General features: G+C 45.5%; 2 protein-coding genes across 2 annotated transcripts; one reads left to right on the top strand and one right to left on the bottom strand.

Annotated features, from left to right (window-relative positions):
- Window positions 1-392: 392 nt before the first annotated feature.
- Window positions 393-8,446, bottom strand: SPRTN (SprT-like N-terminal domain). The gene is made up of 5 exons (XM_077252512.1): window positions 8,079-8,446; window positions 7,838-7,937; window positions 4,043-4,171; window positions 3,437-3,704; window positions 393-1,142 (listed from the first exon to the last, which is right to left on the bottom strand). Exons 1-5 carry the CDS (start codon window positions 8,417-8,419, stop codon window positions 490-492), a joined length of 1,491 nt encoding a protein of 496 aa, XP_077108627.1. The 5' UTR covers window positions 8,420-8,446; the 3' UTR covers window positions 393-489.
- Window positions 8,414-25,191, top strand: TMUB2 (transmembrane and ubiquitin like domain containing 2). Its single transcript, XM_077252513.1, has 3 exons — window positions 8,414-8,548; window positions 20,681-21,324; window positions 23,784-25,191. The coding sequence occupies exons 2-3, from the start codon at window positions 20,690-20,692 to the stop codon at window positions 24,145-24,147; spliced, it is 999 nt and encodes a 332-aa protein (XP_077108628.1). The 5' UTR covers window positions 8,414-8,548; window positions 20,681-20,689; the 3' UTR covers window positions 24,148-25,191.
- The last annotated feature ends 751 nt before the right edge of the window (window positions 25,192-25,942 follow it).

Raw genomic sequence — 25,942 nt, 5'->3', positions numbered from 1 at the left:
TTCAGGAAAATGGCCGCGGGATGCCGCGCGTGCGCAGATGGATATCGCGGCGGCCATTTTCCTGAAGCCGCGGCCAGCAGAGCGCCGCTTCTGCGCACGCGCGGCCAAAGGAAGATGGCCGCGCCCACCGATCACCAATGAAATAACGAACAGCGCGCTCTTTTAAATCCCCTGGCAGAGGATTCGGGACCTTGGGCATGCGCACACCACTACGCCACCAACGGAAAACTACGCAAAATCTGGGGGAAGACAACACGCCCTTTTGACCAGACCAGCCTGATTGACAGGCGAAAACGGAGACTTTGCAAAGGTATTTCGGCAACTTAGGTGGGTAATAAACGCATAACAAACACACTAATGTAACGCCCACCTCTGCCCCTATTTAACGCTATTTTTATCCCATCTTCCAAAAACGTGGTGACAGGTTCCCTTTAAGCATGGCCAAGGAATGAGAAAGCAAACACAGGACGTGGTCACCGCTCCTCGGTATTAGCCACTTAAGCAGGTGTCCAGATGTTCATTGATCTTGGATGCTAAGACTTTAGCTCCACACACCGGGCAGTTCACTGTCTCACTCTGATTTTTGGATGTGGGGTTAGAGGATGAGGCACCATCTAAGACTATGACTGGTGCTTCCCTAAAAGAGTGGTCTCCAGGTAAACTGCTCTTTGAGGGTACAGGGTCCAGGCGAGGTCGTTTTGGAGGTTGGTTTTGACTTTTATCGTGGCTTGACCCCTGTGATGTAGAGGGTGCACCCGGAGATGAGGTGGGCACTGCAAATGAAAGCCTCTTCTGGGCTAAGCCATTGGGAGTCCCAAGCTGTGACCCAGATGATTTGCAATTGTTCCTGTCTTTTATAGGGAGTCTCATCGGGGATCCGTTGATATTTTTGAACACTTTGGTGTTTGCCACGGACACTTTTGGCAGGGTGGGCCTGGGGTGGATGCTTTTGTTGGTAATGGAGGACAAGGCACTGGTGTTCTGAACTGGCTTTACAGGAGAGTTTGATAAGGCTTTACTGGAGAAGGGAGGAACGCTATGAACCTTAACCATGACTGATACTTGACTGCTGGACTCCCCGAGCTTGTAACCAGTGCCACTAAAAGGGAAAAATGACCGTATATCACTTCCACCTGGTTTTCCTGCAAAACAAAACATATCATTATGTCACATGGGCAAAGATAAGAAATATATTAATGACAAGTATCGTAAAGATCTAGACCAGAGGTGCCCAAATGGTGAAAGTGCCAAATTTTGTAACTGTACCACTTCTAAAGGTCCGAGGGATATATCAATAGTACAATACATGACAATCTAATAAGTGGGGGGTTCATTTCTGGAACTTTCACTATTGTAGACAAAGTGTCCCATGCCCCCCTACTTAGCACTGTTGGAAAATCAGTCAAGATTATGGAATCAATGCAACCATCCCCATAGTATATGGGAGTTATTTAATACCGAGAAGAGATGGCTGGGGGCAGCACAGATTGGTATCAAGGACAGCATGTGGCACCCGAGTCAGATTGTCTAGATCAGAGGTGCACATTCTTCAGACATACACTGTGTTCCAAATTATTATGCACATAGAGTTTAGGAGTGATAAGGTTAGATTTTTTTTGTTTGTCATTTAAACTCATTGATGGTGATGTGTGTCAGGGCTCTTTATATCACTGAAAGCAATTGCAGATACCTGTGCAAATTAGTTTGGCAGGTGTGTCCAAATAAAGGCAAGACTACTTAAGAAGGCTGTTCCACATTATTAAGCAGCCTACATTTTTTGCCAAAATGGGAAAGAAAAAGGATGTGTCGGCTGCTGAGAAGCAACAAATTGTGGAGTATTTAGGTCAAGGCATGACTACAATCAACATTGCCAAGACACTTCATCGTGATCATCGCACAATCAAGAAGTATGTAGCTGATTCCCAGCACACACGTGTGCGTGCTGATAAGGAAAAATTGAGGATTCTTTCCAACAGGCAATTGCGTAAGGTTAAAAGAGCAGCTGCAAAAATGCCTTGTCATAGCAGCAGACAAGTTTTTGAAGCTGCTGGTGCCTCCAACATCCCCAGAACAACAAGATGCAGGGTCCTTCAGAGGTGCGTAAGCCATCCTGTCGACCACCTCTATCCACTGCACACAAGCAGAAACGGCTCCAGTGGGCCAAACGATACATGAAGACTGACTTCCAAACTGTTTTGTTCACCGATGAGTGCCGTGCAACGCTCGATGGTCCAGATGGATGGAGTGGAGGATGGACACCCCATGAAAACACGGCTAAGGCACCAACAAGGAGGAGGTGGAGTAATGTTTTGGGCTGCAATCATGGGGAGAGAGATTGTCGGCCCCTTTATGATCCCTGAAGGGGTAAAGATGAACTCCATAATCTATGTGGAGTTTCTAAAACAACACTTCCTGCCATGGTTCAAGAGGAAGAACCGTGCTTTCCGCAGCAAGATCATTTTCATGCATGATAATGCACCGTCTCATGCTGCAAAAAACACATCTGCATCTCTGGCTGCTATGGGCATAAAAGAGGACAAACTTATGGTGTGGCCACCATCTTCCCCTGACCTCAACCCCATTGAGAACCTCTGGAGCATCATCAAAAGGAGTGTCTATGATGGCGGGAGGCAGTTCACATCTAAGCAACAGCTCTGGGAGGGTATTCTGTCCACATGCAAAACAATTGAAGCAGAAACCATCCAAAAACTGACAAATTCAATGGACGAGAGAGTTCAGAAGCTTCTTTTGTACAAGGGGTCCTATGTGCAAATGTAACATCACCTAGAATAAAGCTTTCACTTGAAAACTGTTTGTTTTCATTTTGTAATAAGCTGATAATGCTTATAACTTCACAATTGACCATTTTTTTGTTCAAAATAAAAAAAAAAGGTTGAAAACTCTGCTGTGCATAATAATTTGGAACATGCATTTTGAGTGTTTATTTTTTTTTTAAATATACTGCTTTCATAGGCAGTTTGTTCCAAAACATTGCAATTATACTTGAATAGTAGATGACTGGAAAATAACAATGACTGCAATTCAGATAGGTAATTTAGAGAAAATATGAGGAAATATTATTTGCATAATAATTTGGAACACAGTGTATAGACCAAAGTCCAATCCTTCCAGATACACTATCATAGCATGGCCGATTCCTATCAAGTCCCATGAGGTATCTCATAGAGAAGTGCGGCCATATCACATCCAAAATTATAGTTATATTAACCATTCGAATCGGTGAGCAGGATGTTGGAGAACCATGGATGCAAGTCTAAGGCCCAGGAGAGGCTGCAGATTGTCATGTCACATGCAGTGTGCAAACTTCAGCTACTGCAGGGAAGAGGTCATGGAAGGAAGGAAAGTATTCAGGAATAAAATGAACAAGGTGATAGGAAGAAAGTTCCCATGTGATTTCATGCAAATCCTGCAGTACCTTTCACTTCTGGGATATTTCTGGGCTGCACTTCAGAGGAGCCTTCCTTCTTGTCTTTACCAGTTTTCTTCTCGGGCTCCTTCACTTTTAAATACGTCCCTCCACAAGTTCTCTGATGGTCGGCCCACCATGGATCGAGCTTGGATGGAGCTCTGTTCATTGCGCGCTTCACATAGCCATAATACGGAGGCCTTTTCTGGCAAGGTCCATTGCACAGCCACCAATGTTTTCTGTATTCTTCTACCTCATCGTGGAAACTGTGAAAGACCTGATCGCACAAAACAAGGAAAACATCCCCAAAAATGAACGTACATATGTAACACATGTTTCATAAACAGCGTCATTGCCCCTATCGGAAAGTGAAAAAGTAATGACACCATACACCTATAATGCCGCCATTCTGAACACACATCATATTGTTAGCAGTCTACGCTGGTCTTGAGCAATAAAGTGGTAAAATGTACCATCATGGTGGTGTCACCTCATAAGACAGAAGAGTAAAGGGATGAGGAAATAGCTCCCCAATTCCTTGTGTACACCCCTGCACTTCCATAGTGGTGTTCTCATTTGGTAGTCCACCTGAGGCGGGCGTTTTGCCATACTTACCGATATCTTAGCACCAGTGAGACCATTTATACGATTCATGTGTTTGTGGAACTCGGGCCCGTGACCATCATGATCTTTATTGTTGTCGGTGACAAAAAGAAGAGCGTGAATCATCTCATGGAGAAGCGTCTATGGTGGACACAGAGAAAAAATACAATTATAAAAGGCTTTATCCTGTGACCTCCCTCCTCCAAAATAGTCACTGAGGTGCTTGTCAGTCTCTTTTTTTGAAGTGTATATTGGGGGAAAAAAAGACTGCAGCCAAACTGGCTGAGCACTCCTCCCCTCTGCACCAGGCTGGATCCTACTGGCCCTACAGATGTGCCATCTTAGGCCCAGGAGTCATGTGCCAGTTTACATTTCCCTCTGAAGAGGTTACTTTGTTCCTGGCAGATGGGCGCACACGATTTGATCAAACTGTGACCAGCACATTGATGTTATCGGTATAATCTACATAGTGCAATAACGGAGCTTGGATCCTGGAATGATGATATATGCGTGTTGATGATGGTATATGTGTAGTCTAATGTGTAGTGACAATGGTATATGTGTGGTAACAATGGTATATGTGTAGTCTAATGTGTAGCGACAATGGTATAGGTGTGGTAACGATGAGATATAGATAGATATATATATATATATATATATATATATATATATATATATATATATATATATATATATATATATATATATCTATCTATCTATATCTATCTATCTCAACACAAGAAAAATAGGAGTAATAAGTCCATGTGTATAAAAAAGTATAAATTTATTAATCAAAACACATAAAGCATTACAGACTAGGATCAGGTAGTGATGGCTACTAGTGATGAGCGAATATACTCGTTACTCGAGATTTCTCGAGCACGCTCGGGTGTCCTCTGAGTATTTTTAGTGCTCGGAGTTTGTTTTTATTGCCGCATCTGAATGATTTACATCTGTTAGCCAGCATAGGTACATGTGGGGATTCCCTTGCAACCCCCACATGTACTTATGCTGGCTAACAGATGTAAATCATTCAGCTGCGGCAAGAAAAACTAAATCTCCGAACACTAAAAAAAATACTCGGAGGACCCCCGAGCATGCTTGAGAAATCTCGAGTAACTAGTATATTCGCTCATCACTAATGGCTACCAATGTCCAGACATTCCAATGTTATACTATGCGACCAATAAAGTGCTTAGTGCATAAATATGTATATTGGGGGGTAAATGTTAAAGGCCAATGTACTCCAAAGATCATTGTAAATGCGCGCAAAATCAATGGCGCCTGTAATACTCCCACATCAGCATTGCTTACCCATAGTATAACAGAGTCCGGACACTTGCCACGCCAACACGCATTTCGCCTTTCTTTTTCAAGGTGCGGTGAAAAAAGGTGAAACGCGCGTCGGTGTTTGTGTGGCACGTGTCTGGACTGTTATACTATGGGTAAGCAATGCTGATGTGGGGGTATTACAGGCGCCATTGATTTTGCGCGCATTTACAATGATCTTTGGAGTACATTGGCCTTTAACATTTACCCCCCAATATACATATTTATGCACTAAGCACTTTATTGGTCGCATAGTATAACATTGGTAGCCATCACTACCACATTGGTAGCCATCACTACCTGATCCTAGTCTGAAATGCTTTATGTGTTTTGATTAATAAATGTATACTTTTTTTTACATATGGACTTATTACTCCTATTTTTCTCGTTTTGATATGTATTAGGTGGGACTGTCCACCAGGTGTATCTGTAAGACGACCACATGGGGAGTAGTCTTTGTGGCACCTGTATATGGATACGACCCTTTATGGTCTTGTTTTACCAACGATGGTATACAGTTAGGTCCATATATATTTGGACAGAGACAACATTTTTCTAATTTTGGTTATAGACATTACCACAATGAAGTTTAAACAAAACTATTCAGATGCAGTTGAAGTTCAGACTTTCATTCGAGGGTATCCACATTAAAATTGGATGAAGGGTTTAGGAATTTCAGTTCCTTAACATGTGCCACCCTGTTTTTAAAGGGACCAAAAGTAATTGGACAGATTCAATAATTTTAAATAAAATGTTCATTTTTAGTACTTGGTTGAAAACCCTTTGTTGGCAATGACTGCCTGAAGTCTTGAACTCATGGCCATCACCAGACGCTGTGTTTCCTCCTTTTTGATGCTCTGCCAGGCCTTCACTGCGGTGGTTTTCAGTTGCTGTTTGTTTGTGGGCCTTTCCGTCTGAAGTTTAGTCTTTAACAAGTGAAATGCATGCTCAATTGGGTTGAGATCAGGTGACTGACTTGGCCATTCAAGAATATTCCACTTCTTTGCTTTAATAAACTCCTGGGTTGCTTTGGCTTCATGTTTTTGGTCATTGTCCATCCGTAGTATGAAACGACGACCAATCAGTTTGGCTGCATTTGGCTGGATCTGAGCACACAGTATGTCTCTGAATACCTCAGAATTCATTCGGCTGCTTCTGTCCTGTGTCACATCATCAATAAACACTAGTGACCCAGTGCCACTGGCAGCCATGCATGCCCAAGCCATCACATTGCCTCCACCGTGTTTTACAGATGATGTGGTATGCTTTGGATCATGAGCTGTACCACGCCTTCGCCATACTTTTCTCTTTCCATCATTCTGGTAGAGGTTGATCTTGGATTCATCTGTCCAAAGAATGTTCTTCCAGAACTGTGCTGGCTTTTTTAGATGTTTTTTAGCAAAGTCCAGTCTAGCCTTTTTATTCTTGATGCTTATGAGTGGCTTGCACTGTGCAGTGAACCCTCTGTATTTACTTTCATGCAGTCTTCTCTTTATGGTAGATTTGGATATTGATACGCCGACCTCCTGGAGAGTGTTGGTCACTTGGTTGGCTGTTGTGAAGGGGTTTCTCTTCACCATGGAGATTATTCTGCGATCATCCACCGCTGTTGTCTTCCGTGGGCGTCCAGGTCTTTTTGCATTGATGAGTTCACCAGTGCTTTCTTTCTTTCTCAGGATGTACCAAACTGTAGATTTTGCCACTCCTAATATTGTAGCAACTTCTCGGATGGGTTTTTTCTGTTTACGCAGCTTAAGGAGGGCTTGTTTCACTTGCATGGAGAGCTCCTTTGACCGCATGTTTACTTCATAGGAAAACCTTCCAAATGCAAACACCACACCTCAAATCAACTCCAGGCCTTTTATCTGCTTAATTGAGAATGACATAACGAAGGGATTGCCCACACCTGTCCATGAAATAGCCTTGGAGTCAATTGTCCAATTACTTTTGGTCCCTTTAAAAACAGGGTGGCACATGTTAAGGAGCTGAAACTCCTAAACTCTTCATCCAATTTTAATGTGGATACCCTCAAATGAAAGCGGAAAGTCTGAACTTCAACTGCATCTGAATTGTTTTGTTTAAAATTCATTGTGGTAATGTCTATAACCAAAATTAGAAAAATGTTGTCTCTGTCCAAATATATATGGACGCAACTGTATATGTAGTCTAACGTTTAGTGACGAGGGTATATGTGTAGTATATACAGTAACACAATTCAGAAGTCACATGTATGTCAGCGTGGTTGTCAGATTGGCGCCAGCCGCACCCCCTGCTGGAATCACACTCCTGTTTTCCTATGCAGATCCATGTATATTTCGGGGTGATGATGGCGCCTCTGGCTCTAGTGTGTGACCCCCCCCTTATGTGATGGATTGTCAGATGCCGATCAGCCATGGCGGAAGCGTCAGTCAGTGGCGTCCCGGCGTGCACACACACTGCACATACATGTACATGATCTCCGCGCCACGTGATACCTGCCTCCACCAGATCCTTCCGGGGCCTCAGCACCAGCAGCGGTTTGCTGAGCCGTATGGAGCACAGGCCCCCGCGCCCTTCATAAGAACAGACCCCCGCGCATCTGAAAGACAGAGAATACAGCTCACATCCCGGCAGTGAGGGGTTAATGGGGCGCTCCAGCACCCACAGAGCACTCCACACTGGGTGGAAGGGTCCAGTCCACAGTCTGCATGCTGGGACTTGTAGTGTCACCACTCCTTACAGCGTCATCCTGTGGCTCCACTTCACCTCCACCCCCGCCAGCTTCCCCCAGAAGAACATCTCATTAAACTGCAGGAAGAGCTCATGGACATTGGGGCTGGGGTCCAGCAGCTCCCAGGACGGGTCCACCACGGCCATGAGCGGGGGGTGCCCGGCGGGGCCATGACTGCCGGCTGCCTTGGGGCGCTGCCCGGCCTCCTCCCGGTCGTACTCCCTCTGCAGCTGCCGCGCCAGAAGCAGATCCGCGTCCATCATTCCTCCGCCATAACAAAACTTCCTAACGGCTGAGGCGATGATTGGCAAGCCCCGCCCATAAGAGTCACATGACCCAGAGCGCGGCATGACACTTCCGTCTCGTTTGGATGACGTCACGCTAGCCACCTCCTCGGTCGCAGTCTTGGTGACGCCACGCCTTCCTGAGTCGGGTGGTCTGGATTGGAAGGACTGTCAGGACCCCAGCGGTGGACGGCGGTGAGTGACGTCATTTCTTGCCCCTCTCGCTGACGTCATGTTATGATCAGCTGCTTGCGGGTGACGACATTGCTGCGCTGTCGGGACATGCCCTCTTATGTGACAGTAAACATAACGCTGGGTGCCTGTTCTACGGGGTCAGCTGTGTACAGTCCCCAGCAGAGAGAACACTGGGGGCCGATATAGGGGGCACACAGTGCGGAGAGTACACGAGGGCCGATATAGGGGGCACACAGTGCGGAGAGTACACGGGGGGCCGATATAGGGGGCACACAGTACGGAGAGTACACGAGGGCCGATATAGGGGGCACATAGTGCGGAGAGTACACAGGGGGCCGATATAGGGGGCACACAGTACGGAGAGTACACGAGGGCCGATATAGGGGGCACATAGTGCGGAGAGTACACGGGGGGCCGATATAGGGGGCACATAGTGTGGAGAGTACACGAGGGCCGATATAGGGGGCACACAGTGCGGAGAGTACACGGGGGGCCGATATAGGGGGCACACAGTACGGAGAGTACACGAGGGCCGATATAGGGGGCACATAGTGCGGAGAGTACACAGGGGGCCGATATAGGGGGCACACAGTACGGAGAGTACACGAGGGCCGATATAGGGGGCACATAGTGCGGAGAGTACACGGGGGGCCGATATAGGGGGCACATAGTGTGGAGAGTACACGGGGGCCGATATAGGGGGTACATAGTGCGGAGAGTACACGGGGGCCGATATAGGGGGCACATAGTGCGGAGAGTACACGGGGGCCGATATAGGGGGCACATAGTGCGGAGAGTACACGGGGGCCGATATAGGGGGCACATAGTGCGGAGAGTACGCTGGGGGCCGATATAGGGGGCACATGGTGTGGAGAGTACATGGGAGCCGATATAGGGGTCACATGGTGTGGAGAGTACACGGGGGCCGATATAGGGGGTACATAGTGCGGAGAGTACACGGGGGGCCGATATAGGGGGCACATAGTGCGGAGAGTACACGGGGGGCCGATATAGGGGGCACATAGTGCGGAGAGTACACGGGGGGCCGATATAGGGGGCACATGGTGAACAGATGAGCAGGGCTGCTGCGGGAGTGACCAATAGAAATGGGTTTCTGGGAATTATTTCCCCCAACTGTAGCCTAATAGTATTGCTGATCAGCCAGTCACATAAATCACCCCAATGCTTCCCCCATATGTCGTAGATTTTATGGTAATACAGTACTGTGAAACTACAACTCCCAGCATCCCCTGGAGACCCCTGATTATTGTGGCGGGCGAGTCTGTGATTTTCCAGGACACTGGTAATGGGGGTAGCTGATGTTTGGTGGGACGGATGGATGCAGCACTTACGATCAGCTGATCACCAGGATCTCCTCGCGTCACGTTAGCTGGGCGTCCTGCAGGGGTGTAATGGAGTGACATCATCATATAATTCTATAATCTAAAGAGAAAAGACGGAGGAGGGCACCATGGTACATAATCCTGGGATCACCTACAGCAAGCTATATAAATAGGGATCACCAGACATGATCAAATAGAAAATCTTTTATTAAGTAACAACTACACAAAAACAATAAATAAAAGCAATTAAGTCAAAAACATGACACAAGACATGATCAACTGCCATTAGGATGACCAACCCTGCCAGGCAAATAGATGAATAATGCCATCTTTGTAAATCATATATAGGACCCAGGTCAATTAGACCAAAAAAGTGGATATAAACCCCTCACAATAAATATGCTCTATGCAATGAAATAATCAAAATATGAATAAGGCTATAACAACTGCTATAAGATGAAGGTTATGGGTAAGGTGGAGGAAGCCACACGCTTGTGGTGGCACGCGCTGGGCGTTTTCTTCCCTGTCGGATGCATGCACTTATTGCTGACCCAGGTTATTATTATGCTCTCTTATCAATACACGCCATTGGCATCATTACTTGCTTGATGCAGGTATTCCTTGCCCTTTGGATCCCTGCTCTTTCCAGCAGCGCTTTTCATATTACATCTTGCTTTCATCGAGCTTTATGGCTGCTTTTTTGGTATTTAACCTTCATCTTCTAGCAGTTGTTATATTTTCTTGTTACACACTGCATAGTTACCCCCAAACCTCTGATATTCCCCTGAAGAGGTCATCATAGGATAGGCTGTGTGTGGGGGGGGTTGACAATACTAGGTATCACTTCGGGTACTGCCCTTGTTAGGGCAGGAGTCTTTACATGGGGCACATCAGGGGGGATTGGGGTCCATACGTTCGCCCGTCTCCCATTGCTTCTATGCAGTGCTTCCATCAACAGATCTCTGAAAACAAGGGTGAGATTCTTCCAATTTATCTTGCACTGGTTACGTCGTGAGCACGTTATATGTCATGTTTGCGTATATTAGAAACCATATGTTATATGTATTTATCTGCTTTTAATAATCAGATACCCGATTGGGGGTTTGATTTGGTCTTGACCTCACTAATCTGATACCAGATTGAGTTTTTTTAAAATCTGGTTTTACCTTATTAATCTAATACCCGATTGGGGGTTTTATATGGTTTGATTAAAAGTTATGTTTTAAGGTATTCTCTGCTGTACACAAGTTAATTACTAATAGATATTTGGGTAACTTATTATTTACTGTATGCCCTTGCTGGTACAATAACCAGGGAAAAGTGGTCAGTTTTTTTACTCTGTTATTCCCCCGACTCCCAAGTAATCCTTCTTTTTTCATATTATTCTTTTTTTTAATCCACCATATGGTTCCAGGGATATTTGCCTAGTTACAATGCATGATCGCTTGGGGGTCCCAGAATCCCCTATGTGAATACAGCAGTAATACTGACGAGTGACCGCCACTGCATTCACTTCTATGGGACTGACCGGACAACTATATGTCAGACCCATAGCAGTGGTTATACGATCCCTGGCAAATAATTATGTAATCACCGGCCTTGGAGGATGTTCATTCAGTTGTTTAATTTTGTAGAAAAAAAGCAGATCACAGAAATGGCACAAAACTAAAGTAATTTCAAATGGCAACTTTCTGGCTTTAAGAAACACTAAAAGAAGTCCAGAACAGAAAATGTGGTAGTCAGTAATGGTTACTTTTCTTAACCAAGCATAGGGAAAAAAATATGGAATCACCCTGTAAATTTTCATACCCAAAACACCTGCATCAAATTAGATCTGCTCATTAGTCTGCATCTAAGGCTATGTGCACACGTTGCGGATTTGACGCTGCGGATCTGTTTTCCATGCGTTGTACAGTACCATGTAAACGTATGGAAAACAAAATCCGCAGTGCACATGTTGCGGAAAAAAACGCGCAGAAACGATTTTCATACAGAAAAGCTAAATGAAAGCCATTATTAACACCTAAACAGAAAAAAACAAGGTTACAATGGGCTAAGGAAAAGAAATCGTGGACTATGGATGAAAGTCATATTCAGTGATGAATCGTGAATCTGCATTGGGCAAGGTGATGATGCTGGAACTTTTGCTTGGTGCCGTTCCAATATATATATATATATATATATATATATATATATATATATATATATATATATATATATATATATATATAATCTCTAAGGTCCATCCACTTCCGTCTGTTTTTCCATCTGTTTGTCTGCCACGGAAATCCCGCGTAGCTGATTGGTCGCGGCCGGCTGGGCGTGACCAATCAGCGACAGGCACAAGCTGGCCGCGAATTGGCCCCTTCCTACTCCCCTCCAGTCAGTGCCCCCTCCATACTCCCTTCCAGTCAGCGCCGACATAGCGTTTTAGCAGTCCGTTAAGGCCATTAACCCTGTAAGTGTGACCAACTTTTTTACTATTGATGCTGCCTATGCAGCATCAATAGTAAAAACATATAATGTTAAAAATAATAATAAAATAATCATTATGTTCTCACCTTCTGCTGTCCGCGCCAGCCTTTCCCGCTCCTCGCGACGATTCGGTCCAAAGAATGCATTGCGACAACGACCCGTGATGACGTAGCGGTCTCGCGAGGGCTGTGTTAGATGCTGCGTGGGCTGTGTGTTAGATGCTGCGTGGGCTGTGTGTTAGATGCTGCGTGGGCTGTGTGTTAGATGCTGCGTGGGCTGTGTGTTAGATGCTGCGTGGGCTGTGTGTGTTAGATGCTGCGTGGGCTGTGTGTGTTAGATGCTGCGTGGGCTGTGTGTGTTAGATGCTGCGTGGGCTGTGTGTGTTAGATGCTGCGTGGGCTGTGTGTGTTAGATGCTGCGTGGGCTGTGTGTGTTAGATGCTGCGTGGGCTGTGTGTGTTAGATGCTGCGTGGGCTGTGTGTGTTAGATGCTGCGTGGGCTGTGTGTGTTAGATGCTGCGTGGGCTGTGTGTGTTAGATGCTGCGTGGGCTGTGTGTGTTAGATGCTGCGTGGGCTGTGTGTGTTAGATGCTGCATGGGCTGTGTGACTCTTTCACTCGGGGCCCTCAAAAATCTGCAGCTGGCCCTGGCTTCACTGTTTGTGGTCAGTCGAATCCTGTGTATTCATTGCATTATTCTGAAATCTTCATAAATAAACTACATACGGTACATATTCTAGAATACCCGATGCGTTAGAATCGGGCCACCATCTAGTGAGATTTATAAAGATGACTGCCTGAAGAGAACATGCAAATTTCCACAGTCATTGATGATATGGGGCTGCATGTCAGGTAAAGGCACTGGGGAGATGGCTGTCATTACATCTTCAATAAATGCACAAGTTTATGTTGATATTTTGGACACTTTTCTTATCCCATCAATTGAAAGGATGTTTGGGGATGATGAAATCCTTTTTCAAGAAGATAATGCATCCTGCCATAGAGCAAAAACTGTGTAAACATTCCTTGAAAAAGACACATAAGGTCAATGTCATGGCCTGCAAATAGTCCGGATCTCAATCCAATTGAAAATCTTTGGTGGAAGTTGAAGAAAATGGTCCATGACAAGGCTCCAACCTGCAAAGCTGATCTGGCAACAGCAATCAGAGAAAGTTGGAGCTAGATTGATGAAGAGTACTGTTTGACACTCATTAAGTCCATGCCTCAGAGACTGCAAGCTGTTATAAAAGCCGAATGTGGTGCAACAAAATACTAGTGATGTTTTGGAGTGTTTTTTTTTTTTTTGGTTTATTTTATGATTCCATAATTTTTTTCCTCAGAATCGAGTGATTCCATAATTTTTCCCTATCCTTGGTTAAAAAAAGTAACCATTACTGGCTCCCACATTTTCTCTAGTAGCCTTCCACGACAGCCACCAGGAGGTTGTCTCCATACCCTAATGGGGGACAGGAAGCACGAGAGGTTAAAAGCCCCTCCCACCTCCCATTAACCAGTGTCTTTCCTGTCCCCCATGGGGCATGGAGAGGTTTCTGGTGCGCTGCAGCGGCGGCTCTAGGCAGTGTACCTGTGTTTTCTTTTCATCTGCCGGGCACTATGGTCGGGTCCCTCGGGGCTTCCTCCTACGCTGTGCCTCCCGTCTCCTTTGGATTCTGGGACCGCGTTCCCGGTCCTCCTGCGTCCTCTTGCGGGGACAAAGCTGGCCGGTGAGCCCTCCCGGAGGCCTCCCTGAGCTCTCCGGCGTCTCCCCCTCCTGACGCACGCTGTTCGGTGACCCGGAAGTTAGACGATCCTCCACTTCCGGGTCGGCGCTCCTGCACAGGAGCGATACAGACTTGATCTGTGGATTACCGAACGGCGCGCGAGGCACGCTGCATCCTCGCACGCCTGCCTGGGACTACGGAGGGGGAGGGGCGGCAAATTGCCCTGCGCTGGTGCAGACTTATTTTCTATATAAGCTGCGAAGACGTCTCAGGTAAGCTGCTGTAAGCATGGATTCGTCTTGCCCTGCAGCTGCAGAGCCCAGCGCTCCTCAAGCCCTAGTAAGTGTGGCAGAGATGGGTCCCATTCAAAGGTAGTACCTCTTTACACCTTCTTACACCACTTCCTCTCTCTTTGCAGGCAGTGAAGTCTGGCCCTAAAAACGTTAACAAACGCAAATGTGCCACCTGTAATGTAAAAATGCCGCTAGATTGGGTGAAAAAGCTGTGCCAACCCTGTACGGATAAAATCGTCCGGGCGGAACACCCTTCATTAATTGAGGAGATCCGCTCCTTGGTTAGACAGGAGGTTCAGACCTCTCTGGCCACGCTCACCCCACCTCCACCGCCGCCACCATCCTCACCTGGTCCATCTCTTCCTAAAAAGAGAAAAATCCAGGAGTATTCCGAGTCAGAATCTGAGGCATCCTATACGTCCTCTTCTGCCAAATGGGAGGAGGCATTACCCCATAAAACTGCGGAGATTAGAAAATATCTCTTTTCCTCGGAATACATTGAGGAATTGGTATCTGCAGTGAGGAACACCATGGGGCTTAAGGAAGAGTCAGTCCCTCAGTCTATACAAGACGAGCTTTTCGGTATTCATACTGAAAAACAACCTGGTTTTCCTGTGCATAAGAGCATTATAGACATGATTAATAATGAATGGGAATTGCCGGAGAAACGTCTAACAACTCCTCCGGACTTTAAACATCGTTTTCCTCTTGATGAGGATACAATAAAATGGAACATTCCCAAAATTGATGTACAGGTGGCCAGAGTGGCTAAAAAAACGGCTCTGCCGTTCGAGGATTCCTCCCAGTTGAAGGACCCCTTAGATAGAAAAATCGAGAGCCTTCTCAAAAACTCTTGGGAGACGTCTACCTCAGCCCTCAGATACAACATCACATCCACCGGTGTGGCCCGCTCCCTCTTCCGCTGGTTAGAAGAGCTGGAAAGCCACATCTCTCAGGGTACCCCGAGAGAAGAAGTTCTGGACTCCCTACCTATTCTTCAGAGAGCAACTGGGTTCCTCGCAGATGCCTCACTGGAATCTATCCGGGTGGCAGCCCGGTCCCTGGTCCAGACAAACTCAGCCAGAAGAGCTCTCTGGTTAAAGATGTGGAGTGGAGATGTCACTTCCAAAATAAAACTTTGTTCCATTCCCTTTAAAGGTGAATATGTGTTTGGACCTTCATTGGACGACATCCTAGAGAAAGCCACAGACAGAAAGAAAACTCTTCCTGAGCAGAGGCCTCCCAGGAAGCGTTTTTTTCGAGGCTCCCAGTCCCAGTCCCAGCCCTCCCAGGGTAAAGGGAAAGGAAAAACCGGGAGGTGGAGCTATGCGAAGGGGAAGCCTAAAAACATCCTTATTCCCCAGCAAGCTCAACAAGAAAAGCAATGACTCCGATCCTGTGGGGGGGAGGCTCTCGAACTTCGCTCACAGTTGGCAGAATATCTCCAACAGCCCTTGGGTGGTCAGTGTTGTACAACAGGGGCTTCTGATAGAGTTCGACGCACCTCCCCCCAGGATCATAAGAGTCACCTCCCCGTCATCTCGGGAGACCCAAAGACTGATGATGGCTGGAATTCAAAACTTACTAGACTCGAGAGCTATCTCCCCGGTCCCGATGAACGAGCAAGGGAAAGGACACTATTCCCGTATCTTTATGGTAAAAAAGCCTTCCGGGCAGTCTCGGATCATAATAAATCTGAAAGCTCTCAACAAATATATAACTTACCGCAAATTCAAGATGGAGTCAGTAAAAACAGCCATCCCTTTAATAGCTCCTCAGTCTTATATGGCAACAATAGACCTCAAGGATGCCTATTTCCATATTCCAATGCATCCTCGTCACAGGAAATACTTAAGATTTGCGGTCCAAATCAATCAAAAAATCTTACATTTCCAGTACAATGTTCTCCCCTTCGGGATCTCCTCAGCCCCAAGGGTGTTTTCCAGAGTTATGGCAGAGGCAGTAGCCCACATCAGGAGCCAAGACATCGCTATAGTGCCATACTTGGACGATCTTCTGATAATTGGTCCTTCCGCCGAAATTCTCAAACAGAGAGTTTCCAAAACTCTGAACATTTTACAGGATTTGGGTTGGTTACCAAATCTACAAAAGTCTCAACTGTCACCATCAAAGGTGAGAAAATTCCTCGGTGTCCTCTTGGATTCAGAGAATCAGAAATCTTTCCTACCAGAGGAACACCGAATAAACCTGACTTCAAAAATCTCAGACTTCAAGAAACAACGTTCTCCGACTCTACGGGCTGCAATGTCTCTCCTAGGGTCAATGACGGCCTGTATACAATCAGTCCAGTGGGCTCAAAGCCACTCAAGAGTACTGCAGGCACACATCCTACAAAACTGGAACGGAGATCCAAACTCCCTGAACAAGAGATTATACACTCCTGGGAAGGTAAAGGTCTCTTTAACCTGGTGGGCGATCCAATCCAACCTCCTAAAAGGAGTAAGCTGGGTACAAGATCCTCTGATCACAGTGACAACGGACGCCAGTCAGAAAGGTTGGGGAGCAGTGGTCTCGCAGATCCCATTCCAGGGTCACTGGAGTCGAAGAGAAAGTTCCAGTTCCTCCAACTACAGGGAATTGTTGGCAGTGGAGAGGGCCCTCCTGGCGGCCAGCAGTCTCATTATAGGTCAGCACGTCAGAATTTATTCGGACAATATGACGACTGTTGCGCATCTAAAACATCAGGGAAGCCCAAAGTTCAACCAGTTGAGAGCAATATCGAACAGAATATTTTGCTGGGCAGAGAAACATCTCCTCTCTCTATCAGCAATACACCTCAAAGGGTCAGTAAACATTCATGCAGATCTTCTAAGTCGTCACGACTTGCATCCAGGAGAATGGAGCCTGAAGGAGGACATCTTCAGAGCGTTGACAGACAGATGGGGGCTTCCAGATATAGACCTTCTAGCGTCAAGTCAGAATGCACAGGTCGAGAACTATTTCTCCCTGAACTCCAAGGACAAGTCCCAAGGAGTAGACGCCTTCGCTCACGCATGGAGGTTTCGTCTGGCGTACGTATTCCCTCCTATACCATTACTAGCAAAGACCCTCCGGAAGATCCGGGACGATCAAGTCCAAACCATCCTAGTAGCGCCGGCATGGCCGAAAAGAAGCTGGTACCACCTCATAAGAGAACTGAAGGTGGATGGTCCGATTTTTCTTCAAGCGGAAGGTCTTCTCCGCCAGGGCCCCTTTTGCCATCCGGATCCACAAAAGTTCAATCTAGCAGCCTGGCTATTGAAGCCCAGGTACTAAGGGCCAAGGGCCTTTCACAGTCAGTAATTTCTACCCTACAAAAGTCTAGGAAACCCATCACAAACGCCATATATGGGAAAATTTGGAATAGATTCTCCTCGTGGTGTCATCCTCATAATCCTGACCCTTTCCATCCTAATGTCTCACCGATATTAGATTTTTTGCAAAAAGGTTTAGAGCTGGGGCTGAAGCCAAGTACCTTGAAAGTTCAAGTGTCAGCCTTGAGCTCTGTCTTCGATCAAGACCTTGCAAATCATCGGTGGATAAAGAGGTTTATGGTCGCAGCATCAAGGCATTACCCAAGAAAACAAATTTTCGTACCATCATGGGACTTAAATATAGTTCTAAAGGGCCTAACAGCTCCTCCATTCGAGCCTTTGTCGTCTTGTTCCTCGCAACTTCTATCCTGCAAAACGGCCTTCTTGGTTGCAATTTCTACAGCTAGGCGAGTGGGAGAAATACAAGCCCTCTCAGTTAGAGAACCTTATCTAACCATAAGAGACGACTCCATTGTGTTCCGACCTGATCCTTGTTTCCTCCCGAAAGTAGTGTCAGAATTCCATCGATCACAGGATATAATCCTCCCATCGTTCTGTCACAATCCTTCAAACCAGGAAGAACACAAATTTCATACCTTGGATGTACGGCGTATAGTCCTTTTCTATTTAGAACATACTAAATCATTCAGAATTGATAAAAATCTCTTCGTTCATCTTTCTGGCAGAAACAAGGGCCAACAAGGGCCTGGTGGTACCAGGTAGCGAAGAGTACCATTGCCAACTGGATAAAGAAAGCCATTTCTGAAGCATACCTATCTCAGAATATTGCTATTCCTGCGGGCCTAAAAGCTCATTCCACCAGATCTACGTCTGTCTCTTGGGCTGAAAGGGCTGGTGCTTCAACGGAGCAGATTTGCAGGGCAGCAACATGGTCTTCCTTGCACACTTTTACTAAGCATTATAGATTGGACTTCTGGTCCAACCGGGATCTTGCCTTTGGCCGAAAGGTTCTTCAGGCTGTGGTCCCCCCCTAAATACAGAATTGGTTGGCATTCCTCCTGGTGGCTGTCGTGGAAGGCTACTAGAGAAAATAGAATTATTCTTACCGGTAATTCGGTTTCTAGGAGCCTTCCACGACAGCATTAATTCCCTCCCGATGTTCTTGGATAAATTTTTTCTGAGAACCTAAAAGGTAACCGGTGCTATGGGTTCAGTTGTAAGTCACTGGTTAATGGGAGGTGGGAGGGGCTTTTAACCTCTCATGCTTCCTGTCCCCCATTAGGGTATGGAGACAACCTCCTGGTGGCTGTCGTGGAAGGCTCCTAGAAACCGAATTAACGGTAAGAATAATTCTATTTTTTCTTCTTCATTTCTTTTAGGCTATGTGGACACGTTCAGGAAAGTTTGCAGAATTTTCCTGAGCAAATCCGGACTACTTTCGTAGGAAATCCGCTCGCGTATTTTTTTATTTGCTTTTTTGTGTGGGTTTTTTTTTTTTTTGCGGATTTTTTGCTAAATTTTCTGGAGGTTCCCAATGCAATATTATAGCAGCAAAATCTCGAAAAATCTGCAAAATTAATGAACATGCTGCATTTTTTTCCGCTAAAAAAAAAAACGCGGGCACAAAAATTGCGGAATTCATTAAAATTGATGGGATGCTTAATGTAAGCATAGCCTTAGTGTTTCTTAAAGCCAGAATGTTGCCATTTGAAATGACTTTAGTTTTGTGCCATGTCTGTGATCTGCTTTTTTTTTACAAAATTAAACAACTGAATGAACATCCTCCAAGGCCGGTGATTACATAATTTTTGCCAGGGGTTGTAGTAGTGGTCACTCTTGTACACACTACTGTGAGCTCCATTCACACAGGAGATTTTGGGACCCCTATTCTCAGTGTCAGTGGAGGTCCCAAGCAGTTGTACCGTCATCAATTCTACATTTACTGAAGCACTCCTCCTCCCATCAAAATTTTTATCCTCTTAATATATTGCAGTGATCATATTATAGCACTGTGTAATAACAATTGCTCATTTTGCCCTTCTACCCTGTTTTCCATTAGGTCTATGACATCACGTGATTAAAAACTGACTAGCTGAATCCTTCTAAGCTCTATGTAGAAACAGGAGGTCAATTTTCCTTGTATGAGTCAGAAGTCACTGCAAAAGTCCCTGATGGGGAGGAGTTGATGAGGGGAATGATAAATTCAGGGACAAGAGACTTTTTATTTGTACATAGAGCAGAGAAAAGAGAAGAATTTTGGGGTTGAAAGGTAAATGAGTAATTGTAAGTACACAGTGCCATATAATATGACAAATGCAATATACTGAGAGAATAGAAACTTTGATGGGAGGAGGAGTGCTTCTTTAACCCCCTGTTCTGTGAGTAGGCGATGAATGTATTTGAGTAATAGAGGAGGTCCTGAATAGAAGACCCTTCTCCCCCGGAGAGCCTCTTGTTCTGGAGGACCTACTCTTTCCTGCATTACAACAACTCTTGAATCGGACTAGTCACTGTGTAATGCTTCATTTCTCCTGTGGGGGTGCTGCAGGGAAATTTAACTCTTCTGGTCACATTATAGCTGAATGTTGGGGACATTTTGTGATTTGGTTAATTTAGAAGGACCCTTTCTAATGAAGTGATTGTCTAAAGTGGATAACCCCTGTAAGTGTTTGTGCTGACATAGACCCAAGGATGGTTGTAGGTATCCAGACTCGTGGACCCATTGCTGAGTACGCTACTGCTGGGTAAATTCATTCTAATATAGCACAGGGTTGTGTTTGCCAGTATGTAATGTGGGTGGCGATATGTGTGAGGTGCGTCCTTTATCGCTCTGTCATCGGTGTCACGACTCATCGAGGACTCACATTTTCCTTCTCGTGGAAGTCATCAGAAGCCATTGGACTTGCCAATATGTCCCAGGCAGGAGGAAGAAATTTCCATAATTTTAGGGTAGTGTGGAGCTTGTGGTGCCTCATGAAGGTTAAATGAAGTGTTTTGATTTAATACAGTTTTCTCTTTTTCCCATAGGACAAGGGCATGGATTCGCCCCCGCCCACCATGATAGAGGGGCTCGGCGATGAGGTGACTGTTGTAGTGGGAATTTTTATTTTACTTTTAGCACTAATCCTGGCATGGCTGTCCACATATGTAGCCGAAGGCAACGATCCCCTGCTAGGTAGCCTGATACCCTCTGGACGTAGAGAACCTCTACTAGGGCTCAGTAACCCAGTGGCCCCGAGTCCTGAACCACCAAGTCCTGTGGAGCCTCAAGTAGAGAAACCAGAAGAAGGGGAACAAGGCCAAGGAGGTGAGCAAGATACGGACAGCGAGAATGCCACCCTTGATCAGATGCTGGATATCCAAGGAGTGCCTAAGCGCAGCCAGCCAGCGCCCCCAGTGAGCGAGGAGGAGGAAGTGCTGGCATCAGGAGATGCCGCGGCTCAGGAAGTCACAAGGTGTAAAGGTCCCGAAGAAGATGATGGTAAAGAGCAGGAAAATGGTGTCAGGCGGCGAAGTATAGGCAGAGACCATGAATGGCGGAAGACAGCTGGCACGGTCCAGGAGCAGAGCCAGCCAGAAGAAGGAATGATCACCGTTCGGCTCAAGTTCCTGAATGAGACCGAAGAACTAGCTTTGGTGAGGCCCGATGACACCATTGGGACATTGAAAAGGTGAGGAGGCCAGTTCTTGTTCAGAAAGCACATCTCTGGCTATTGATCATGATGATGTAGTTCTGCGACTGATGGAGATCTGCAGTATATCTTGGACAGATGCTATTTCTTGTTCTTTTTTCTTAAATATGTGGTCACTTTTATGTTCTCCATTATGGTCAGTGAGACGATGACAATGAGCCACCTTTTCAAATTATGGGTGGGTTGTACGAGACACCAGTGTTCGTGGCCTGGTCTGTGAGTGTCCTGAGTCCACAGTATTTTTTTTTTTTTTACTGTATATATCTGTAATGTTGTCCTAGAGGAATGTAGACAGACCAGATATTATAGAAAGCCTCCAGATGGGGAGGTGAGGTGTCTGCCCTGCTCTGCAGTGTTGTGTAATAGCATGGAGGCATCACCAGATTGAGGGCATGGCTACACCAGAATGGGACAAGCCTTAGTAGCCAAAGTGTCCCGTCTCCAGAGCCAGCACAGAGCCACCTTGGTCTTTATAGCTGCATACAGAAAGCTAGCAAGAGGACACTTCCCAGTAGTAAGGGGGATTTTAACATGGAGATTCTTGTCATGAGGTTTGTCAGATAAGGCCCCAGTCTGCTTAATATTGGCTTCCTAATCATTTCAATGTGAAGGCACTTGTTTAGTACTCTGTGTCTGTTTTATGCACGTCAAAAAAACTGTGAACATACCCTAAATTGTGCATTGTGGGGTGTTCAGACAGGACTAATTCATATATCAAATAAAAAAAAAAAAAAGAAAAACTGTTGTGAAAAGCCTTATAAATACCGTGTCGATAAACTGTCCACACATATAGAAAAGTGTGAATTTGCTTTCAGACTATATTCTCACCAAGTCTATTCCGGAAATGTGTAGCAGCAGGACCCCTCCGAAATCCTCCTCCAAAACTATGTAAAAAAAAAAAAAAAAGGCTTGAAAAACTTGCCACTTATTTATATGGGAAATCCACTTTGCTGTTCATGTGAGGAGTTTTTTTTTTTTTTACTTTTCTGGTTTAAAAAAAAAAAAAAAAGTTAAAAAACCCCTAATATGAACAGCAAGGTGGATTTCCCATACAAATTAGTGGCACGTTTTTCAAACTTTTTTTTTTTTTTTTTTTCAAACCAGAAGAGTTGTTCCAAAACTTGTGGTTGGAGGGGGGGAAGCGTATCTCATTCATTTTTTTTTTTTTTTTTTTTTTTTTTTTTTACAGCAGATTAATATGAAATCTGTTCCAAACTAGGCATTTTCTAATCAAAAGGCTGCAAAAAAAAAAAAAATTCAAGAAAAAAATCCCTTCAGGAGAATGGAAAAACTCCTCTGAAAACACCACTCAAAGTGAGGGTTTCCTGGTATCTTTTTCACGCTAAAAACAGTTTTTGGCTATGTGCCCACGTTGCGGATTCGTGTGAGGATTTTTTTTGAAAATTCCGCAGGTAAAATGCACTGCGTTTTATCTGCGTTTTTTTGTGCGGATTTCACCTGCGGTTTTACACCTGCGGATTCCTATTGAGGAGCAGGTGTAAAACGCTGCGGAATCCGCACAAAGAATTGACATGCTGCGGAAAATAAACCGTTGCGTTTCCGCACGGAATTTTCCGCAGCATGGGCACAGCGGATTTGGTTTTCCATAGGTTTACATGGTACTGTACAACGCATGGAAAACTGCTGCAGATCCACAACATGTGCACAGACCCTTAGAGTGGCTCAAATAATCTGTGTTAATACAGCCCTAGTGCAAGATTTCTTGGTGTGACTACTAGGGTAAGGATTGGCCTAGGCTAGAGGAATCTTAGGCAGACGTGGGCTGGTGATCGGAGGCGCTGCTGCATTTCTGGGAAAGATAGGCTTGGAGTAAGGAGTTCTGCTGTGACTGCAGGGGAATATATGAAGCTACTTTTCTTATGGCCCCATCATTGCACTTTATGCGCGTTTTCATTAGAGATGGAATTACTGTGACAATTAGGAAAGTGATGATGGTCTCTGATGACTGGCAATGTGGAGACCAGAGATAGGGATTTCTACTAATTTTAGTGAAGCGGGAGGACACTGCTGTATCTACCAAGTTACGATCTGTTTTGACTGATAGGGGAACAATACCTCAATTTTTCCTGTGTCTACAGCATGGCAATCTATTCAATCTGTCACCCTAAGGGCTTGTTTCCATTTGCGAGAAACACGTCCATGTCTCGCATGTGAAAACCAAGCTGTGGCGCCGGCGCTCCAGAGCGGAGCGTGCGGCCGCTTAGCAACACATGGAGCTGCACGCTCCGCTCCCAAGTGCCGGCGCCAGAGCTTGGTTTTCACATGCGAGACACGGACGTGTTTCTCGCAAATGGAAACAAGCCCTAAGCCTGACAATGTGCGGGTTATAGAGCGCAGTGAATATGTTGTATTGTGTAAGATTATTAATTACCCGTGATTCCATGTTTTTTCCTAATTACTCATCCTTTTTTTTGCAGTAAATACTTCCCCGGTCAGGAGCCACAGATGAAGCTCATCTTCCAGGGACAGCTTCTTCACGACTCCACCCAGACCTTGCGCTCCCTCCATATCACAGACAACTGTGTCATCCACTGCCACCGCTCTCAGGCCACCGCCTCCTCCTCCCCTGTAGGACCTGAGTCAGGAGGGACTTCCCAGGAGCACGCTGGTCTCTCGCCACCCATTGGGAACTTGATGATCCCAGTCTTTGTGGTCATGTTGGCACTGATCTGGTATTTCCGGATAAATTACCGTCAGTTTTTCACTGCTCCTGCTACTGTCTCTTTGGTGGGGGTCACTGTATTCTTCAGCTTTTTGGTCTTTGGCATGTATGGACGATAAGAAAGGGAATGGGCAATATGGGTACAGGAACATTGGACTTTTTGTGTAGAATGAAGCAAGAAAGCCTCTGATATGTATTCTGTATCGGTTTGCCAGTACTGCAATCAGACATAATCCGGCGGTATGAGTATGATTTTATGCTGTATAAAATTGTGCGGTATCAGATATGCCTATTGTCACGATGCCCCGATCTGTCCCTAAAGGCCTTGTTACCAGCTCCATATGATGCCATACAGCATCAGCCCACAATCGTTAAGACGCAATGCAGGCATTGATGTCACCACTGTGCTACAGAGAAAGAAAAGGTCTTCTATCTAGCAGGCAGTGTCTCTTAGACATGATGCCACCTCCAGAAAAGAGGGCGACATACTCTTCTGGAAGTATGGCACCGGTAAAGGAGGAACCCTGATCATGAAGCAATACTTAGTGTATTACAATGTGCCACATTACGCAGACCATGATGTGCGCCCCTCACACAGGATCTTAACTTCTTTTCCACCCTCTTGTATGAAACTTGGGATGATGCATGTTAGAGTTGAGCAAACCACAGATTCGGGGAATTGTGTGCATGTTGTGATGCACTATTTTTTTTTTTTTTTTGTAGGACCCGTACAGTTTTTATTTTAGCAGTATCTGCACCTCATCTCATTGAGAAGACTTCTATGGGAGGATAAGTCATCTTAAATCAATGAGTGACGTACCATGGAATCTTCAGGGTTGTGGGGTTGTCCTTTAAATAAAGCCTTGCGATCTCGGTATCACCGGCCAGAGTCGGTCAGTGAAGTGTCTTACAATCCGATCTTGTAATTATTTATCTGTGCCGTATTGTTGGAGTGAAAATGCCGAGACCTGTAGATGTTTCCACAAGATAAGATGTTAGATGAGAAGGTTGTATCGCCCCCCTACCTGCTCCCACCAATAAAGGATGAATCTGCTGAGGGAAGGACACAGGGGAGGTTGATTGTTTCCATCTGATTTTAAATATAAAGCCACAGGGTTAATATATGATTGAATAAAATAATTTTGCTTCTTCATGAACTGGAATCGAGGGGTGAGAGCCTATTATTTATCGGTAGGGAGAGGGTAAAAGTAACGGGGTTGTCCTGCTTGGGCATCCGCTCCCATCTGACCTCTCTTACCAATCTGTTGAGGAGCAGACATGTTAAACACATAAGTGCCCATTGGCAGCAGTAGGTACTTTGTAATGCTTCATGGTCGGGACACCTTTTAGGCCTTATTCAGACATAGGGTTTGGTTAGTGCATCAGTTTTTATCAGATTTTTCCTCATGTGCTCCAAAATGAGCAAATCTCCGACCCATTACAATGTTATAAACAAACAGCATCCATGTGCAGTCTGTGATTTGCATGGACCCATAGACTTGTATGGGTGATTTTGACCCGTCACTTGGACATGTGAACAGCACCATAGACTACAATGAACAGGCGTTCTATCTGTGAAAAATGTCAATTAAAATAAAACCTGTATCGGCTTGGGTGCAAATGAAAGAGACCTCCGCAAGACAACCCCCAAAAAGGGAATGCAAGTTGGTAGCCACAGACCATTTCTATCTTCCTCAATGGCTCTTCACCTTTTTCCCCATTTTGCTAGGGTCATTGTCTTGTCTTTTAACATGAGATTAGTGCCTGCAGCCTGTTCAGTCATGGCATTACAGTAAGGTGGGCTTTGTCTCCCAGCAATGCCTCAGGAGCATAGAACAGGTACCAGGACGTGGACCGTTACAGAGGAGAGTCGGACAGGGCCATAAAAGAGCCTCAACCCATCAGCAGGACCGG

The sequence above is a fragment of the Ranitomeya variabilis genome, chromosome 4 (assembly GCF_051348905.1).
Source record: "Ranitomeya variabilis isolate aRanVar5 chromosome 4, aRanVar5.hap1, whole genome shotgun sequence".
In the NCBI taxonomy this organism is placed as follows: Eukaryota; Metazoa; Chordata; class Amphibia; order Anura; family Dendrobatidae; genus Ranitomeya; species Ranitomeya variabilis.
This window is presented reverse-complemented; position numbering and strand designations above follow the sequence as displayed.